The sequence below is a fragment of the Rhincodon typus genome, chromosome 15 (assembly GCF_021869965.1).
Source record: "Rhincodon typus isolate 14 chromosome 15, sRhiTyp1.1, whole genome shotgun sequence".
In the NCBI taxonomy this organism is placed as follows: domain Eukaryota; kingdom Metazoa; phylum Chordata; class Chondrichthyes; order Orectolobiformes; family Rhincodontidae; genus Rhincodon; species Rhincodon typus.
Window position 1 is genome coordinate 15,621,074 of NC_063346.1, and position 6,082 is coordinate 15,627,155.

Genomic DNA, 6,082 nt, shown 5'->3' on the forward strand with positions numbered 1-6,082 from the left:
TGTTGAGGAGCATTCACAGCCCACCAGTCCTGACCGAGGTGGGAGGGGGGTCTGGGCGGGGAGTTCCTTGTTCCTTACGTCTTGACAGTCGAGAGGTTCGAGACGCTGATGACAAGAGATAAGTAAACGCGATCTCTTTGGCGTGGCAGATCCCAGAACAACTGCGATGGAAAGCTGCTCCCTGTGCAGGCGACCCAGGCAAAAAGTAACAGAGTTGAAGAAATAACTGCGCCAAGGCTCCCTCCCCAGCATTCGGCTGACTTTGTGTGTGTGTGTGCTTTTTTTTGGTGGTGGGTGGGGGAAAGATCCGGTCTTTTTTTCTTAAAAAAAACATTCTAGAGCAACAACAACAAAGAATTTTATTTTGAAACCTTACTTTTGGAAATATTGAAGAAACGGCGGAGTTGAATCAAAGAACTAAAGAAAAAAACGGAGGTTCAGAGCCGGCGATTTTTTTTTTCGGAGTTTTGAGCGCCCGGCGACATTAGTTCCTGAATGACGGCCGAGATTCCGCAGCCGCCGGCTCACAGCACGGCCCAGAGCAGCCCCATGTCTGCATCTCCCGAGAAAGCCAACAATCAGACCTCTGTGATGGAATCAGCCATCTCCACCACCAAAACCAAGAAAACAAACGCTGGCATCCGACGCCCTGAGAAGCCGCCGTACTCCTACATAGCTCTAATTGTCATGGCCATTCAGAGCGCTCCTACCAAGCGGCTGACCCTCAGCGAGATCTACCAGTTCCTGCAGAGCCGTTTCCCTTTCTTCCGGGGCTCTTACCAAGGCTGGAAGAACTCGGTGCGTCACAACCTTTCCCTGAACGAGTGCTTCATCAAACTGCCCAAAGGCCTGGGCAGACCTGGGAAAGGCCATTACTGGACCATTGACCCGGCCAGCGAGTTCATGTTTGAGGAAGGTTCCTTCAGACGCAGACCCAGGGGCTTTCGTAGGAAGTGCCAAGCGCTCAAGCCCATGTACAGCATGATGAACGGATTGGGCTTCAACCACATCCCAGAGACTTACAACTTCCAGGGCTCCAGAGCGCCCATCTCCTGTGCTCCAAACGGGCTTTCGTTAGACAGTAGTATCAGCATGATGAATGGACATCTGCCCAACAACGTTGATGGGATGGCTTTACCAGGACACTCGGTCTCTCACCTGTCGACCAACAACGGGCACTATATGGGAAGTTGTACAGGCTCTTCCGTGGGAGATTACCCCAACCACGCCGACAGTTCAGTGTCCGCCTCTCCCTTGCTGACCGGCGGTGGGGTGATGGAACCTCACTCCATGTATACATCCACCGCTTCGGCGTGGGCACCCCCGGCTTCTGCACTCAACAACGGGGCTCCTTACATCAAACAACAGTCTCTATCACCATGCAACCCTTCGGCGAATCTAACTTCAAACCTGCAAGCACATTCCCTAGACCAGTCCTATTTACACCAAAATAGCCACAATGCGACCGATATACAAGGTACAGAGCTAGAGTATTACAGATAGCCATTAGCAAGAAAGATTTATGCTCTTAAATCGCGGGAGGTACTTTACGTACAAACGACAGAGCAGCAGTATATTGCCAAGTGATAAACTAACGTAGTAATCTAATTTTAATCTGATTTTTAAAGAATGTACGTAGAATGCAGCAGACGCAATAGTCTGGTTGAACTTACTTCTGCTCCATGCTATTGGGACGAGTCAATCCAGATGTGGAACTCATAATTTCATAAGCAATTATTTTTTTCTCCTTCTACCCCCCCGTTTTATTGTTGTGTTCGAGCTGGTGGCAAGTCATTTTGTCTAAAATAAACAGCGCTACAGGAAGCAACAAAAACAGGGATCAGAGAAAGAAGCCACTTGGAGCTCAAGCGGTTTAATGAAAACAAGGGCTTAGATAAGATTTCAAGTAATTATTTGACGCAGCTTCGCTTCTAATGCAGTCGTTCCAAAGAAAGTGTTTTGCTTTTGGAGTGAGAGCAATTCTAAAACCAAGACTTGTTAATGTTGCTGCTTAAACTTAATTCGGTCACTTTTTTTAAAAAAAGAAAAACTATTAAAGAGAAAAAGTAATGCTTTTCGTGCACTTTCCCTCTGTGTAAAGTGTTAGGAGGCTATGCACCAGTAAGATTTAGAAGGAATTTGATAGAGACTGGATTTAGAGCTGTTGTCTTGGAGAAGAGTTTCACAAGTGTCATTAAGTTAAGGAAGTAAGTCGTTTTCGCTTCCTCTCGGCGCACGTAATTGGTTACTAGGCTGCAATGCTAACAAACTAAAAAAGAATAAACCGGCCTTTGTTTTTCCAACAAATTCCAAAACGTGGTCAAAGAAAACATCTCGATGCCATCCCCGCAGGGACAGTGCTTGCTGTGGTGCCAACACGACGGCAATAACAACATCAGAATGCAAAAGGGCCGACTCCCTGCCGCAGAAACCGTCTACTGGGGATTCATTGCGTGCAGTTCAGCCCCCAGAGCAACTCGGCCAGGAACCCGATTAACTGTGTGAATCTGCAGTGTGGGGGTGGAATAGTAACTCTCCAGTAGCCCAAGTTCCCACTCTCAGTTATGCTGAGAAAGATATTCCAGTTTCTGAGCATCTTCTCGGGGATATTTAATGTTTAAAAATCGACCCGATAGCAAATATTCTACGTTTGAAAAAAACCTCAACTGCTTACTGTTTTAAACAGGTCCATATTAGGAGCAGCTTTTAAAGTCTAACCACAAACGGTTTGACCTGGTCGATCTTTCCGCCACTCTGACAGACATCGAGTTAACGCTTGTGTACCAGTAGTAACTGCAGATACATTATGTCCCCACTGGACCGGAACAGATTCTCATTTTAGGTGCAAGCCAACTTTAAACCCAGGTCTACTTTGTGAATAAAAATAACCACAAATTAATGGCGTAAAATAAATCCGCAAATCATATTTTCCCCTGTGGAAGCATTTTTTCTGTGATATACAAGTTGCTCATCTTGCAGTGGCCAGCAGTATAATGATATTAAATATGGCACTTCAGCTTTCCGAACAGATTCAGTTTAACTGATATAACTGATATTACACTATGAAAGTATATAGATCAAGAAAATTTACTTCACCTTTCCGAACAGATTCGGTTTAACTGATATAACTGATATTGCACTATGAAAGTATATGGACCAAGAAAATTGAAGCAGGCGGCCAGTAGTAACTTGTAAATACAACGGAAATAATTCATCTATGTGACCGCTAATATTTTGACCGTGATAAATTTCAAAATATTAGACCACGTGGGGGAATTTCATTTTGAGATGAAGTAAAGCAGTTTTGACGCGGTGTTTAAATATGTGGGCATGAAAACTTGCAAAACTTGGGTTTTAGTTAAGAACTAATCGTAATGTCTCGACTTCAGCCTCACCGTACAAATCACAGTGAGCATCTTTCATTGCGAGGCGAAAAGAAAATCAGGCCGGGGAAATTCAATTGACCGGGCGGCAGTTTTCCTCGAGCAGTCTTTGAAATTATCAGAAAGAAAGACAGAGAGATCTATCCTCTGATCTAAACTGGACTTAATATATGAGCTGACTTGCTGGGAAAACTAGGATGCAATTTTGACATGCAAATAATCCCAGATACCTACTTTGTGCTTGGATAAGTTAAATATTAGTGAATGGATAGTTTAACAATGACAATTGATTTATTGCATCCAACTTATGAACATTGATTTAAGGGAAAAAAAATGATACATTGTTGGGTGGTGACTTATGGTAACATTTATTGGTCTCTGATAAACATATTATAATCAATCCTTTACGCGAATCCATTGTTTGAATTACAGATGTTCTATTAAAAGATGTGTCTTTCACAGTATTGGAAAGTATTGTAAACATTTGGGAACTTCCATTTTAATTTTATTCTTCACAACCTGGCCTGAAAGCAAGATATTACTAGGCGGGCCTTTTTAATGCTTAGTGTTTAAATACATTCTCTTGAATGGCATTTCTTCATCTCGGTGTGTTTTTTTTTTCTCTCCTCTTCCCATTTTCTTTTAATAGGAATTCCACGATATCACTCGCAGTCTCCCAGCATGTGTGATAGGAAAGAATTCGTCTTCTCTTTCAACGCCATGACGTCCCCTTCAATGCATCCATCAACTAATGGATCTTACTATCACCAGCAAGTGACTTACCAAGATATCAAACCGTGTGTAATGTGATCCTATCTAGAAAAATCAGTGGAATATGCTCTCCCCAACCCCACCATCCCCGGTCTTGCACCTCGATAGTTCGCAGCAGCGGTGCGTTCTTGTCCATAGAAACATTGTTTTGGATCCTTATTTAATACATTAAGCGGATCCAGAATTATTACTAGAGAGAGAAAAATACCATTTGTGAAGGCACTTTCAGCGAAGCTCAATCTAATAGTTCCTATTTATTCTAATTTTTAGCTACCCATCATAAATAAAACACCGCATAGCCTCTAAAACTGATCAGTATTGTAAAATAAGTCAATGGTGCAGTGTGTTGGCAATATTTGCCGTTCCTGTAGTGTTTTTGTTTCATATAATGTAAACCAAGCCTTAACATGCATTTTTTTAAAAATAAAGTCATTCTAACCTTTTTTAAAATTTGAATATGTATTGAAAAAATACACAATTTAGTGTTTCTTGGCATTGGGAAGATTTTCAAAAAAATCGATATTTTGACACCTGACTTTTAACATAATCTTATGCACTGTATACAAATGTAATTCATGTGGATTTATAGACGAGATGGTTTGTACCTTTTTGTAGATGGCCAAAATGAAATGCTCTTTTATTCTGTGTATGAAGTCTACATGATATTGTATAATTCAGTAAAAATAAAAAAAACACGGCCTGCATTTTAGGCCTGGAATGTGTAGTCTAGTTTATAGGCGGAGAGGTTTAATCGTGTAGACCCACCGCAGGTCGCTTTACTCCCGAGGTCCTGGACAACTGAAACTGCAATGTTTCAAAGTTGACATTTCAGACCTGGGGTGTAATTTATTTGAAAGCTTGTTCCTCTCGGATTATCAGTGTTATTTAACGCTGTAATTGCAGTGCAAATAAATAGCGAGCCCCAAATGCAATCTTTTTTTTAAAAAAACCCAGACGTTAACGAGCAGAAAATTCCGAATTTAAAAACAAATCCAGATTAAAGTTTTTTTTAAAAAAGAACTATTTCCAATACAAGGAAATAAATTGACAGATCAAACTCTGGTCCAGACTTTCTGAAATCCTGTGTTCATGCAAAATAGACACAAAATACCGCTGACAATCACATCACCATAAGGCGTGTCCCCGTGTTATTTTTGTGAATAGTGTGGTCAGTGGAATGCAATTGTCGCATTATTAAGGAGGATATCACAGAATTATAACTACTAATAGCAAGTGCATACGAAGACGTTCACGTAGGTATAATTTATATGTTTTATTTTAAAGAGTGTTGTGCCATTTAAGAAGTATATTTTTCCCAAAGGATGTGGATGTCATTCTATTAAAGTTATTGTACTTATTATGCCCACTTCCGTTTCGATGCGAGTTCTCTTCATTATTTCCTCCAACTTTCTGCACACTATTTCCTCTTGTTTCTTGACAGCGCTGATTTCACGTAGACATTCCATTGCAGGTTTTTTTTTGTTACGGAGCTTGATTTTTTTTAAAGTATTGATTACTTTTTTTTTGAAAAACCATGGACAGTTTCACTGATGTAAATAGATCGTTAAATTCACACGTGAACTCATCGTTTGTTCTAAGTTGCTGAAATCACATTCCAATCTCTCTATATATACATCTACAGTTATGTCCGTGCATTTGTGTATCTCGTGTGACCAGACATGTAATCTGTATATGTGGACATTAAAAATTCTAAAATGCCTTACAGCTGAGAGACATTCTTGGGGGATTAAAAAAAAAACAACGTTCACAAACCTGGCCAGCAACACATATAACAATAAAAGTTGATCAATCTCTCTGTTAACACACTTGAACGCTGGGAGAGAGCCGTGGAGGGTCGTGTGATAAAGGAACCGGAGACTTCTGGATTGTCAGGAAGAATATATTTTCTTGTAGCGCCATCGCGCGGC

General features: G+C 41.1%; 1 protein-coding gene across 1 annotated transcript; it reads left to right on the plus strand.

Moving 5' to 3' along the window:
* Nucleotides 1–73: 73 nt before the first annotated feature.
* On the plus strand, nucleotides 74–5,877 carry foxf1 (forkhead box F1). The gene is made up of 2 exons (XM_020520126.2): nucleotides 74–1,477; nucleotides 4,033–5,877. Exons 1-2 carry the CDS (start codon nucleotides 496–498, stop codon nucleotides 4,191–4,193), a joined length of 1,143 nt encoding a protein of 380 aa, XP_020375715.1. The 5' UTR covers nucleotides 74–495; the 3' UTR covers nucleotides 4,194–5,877.
* Nucleotides 5,878–6,082: the final 205 nt, after the last annotated feature.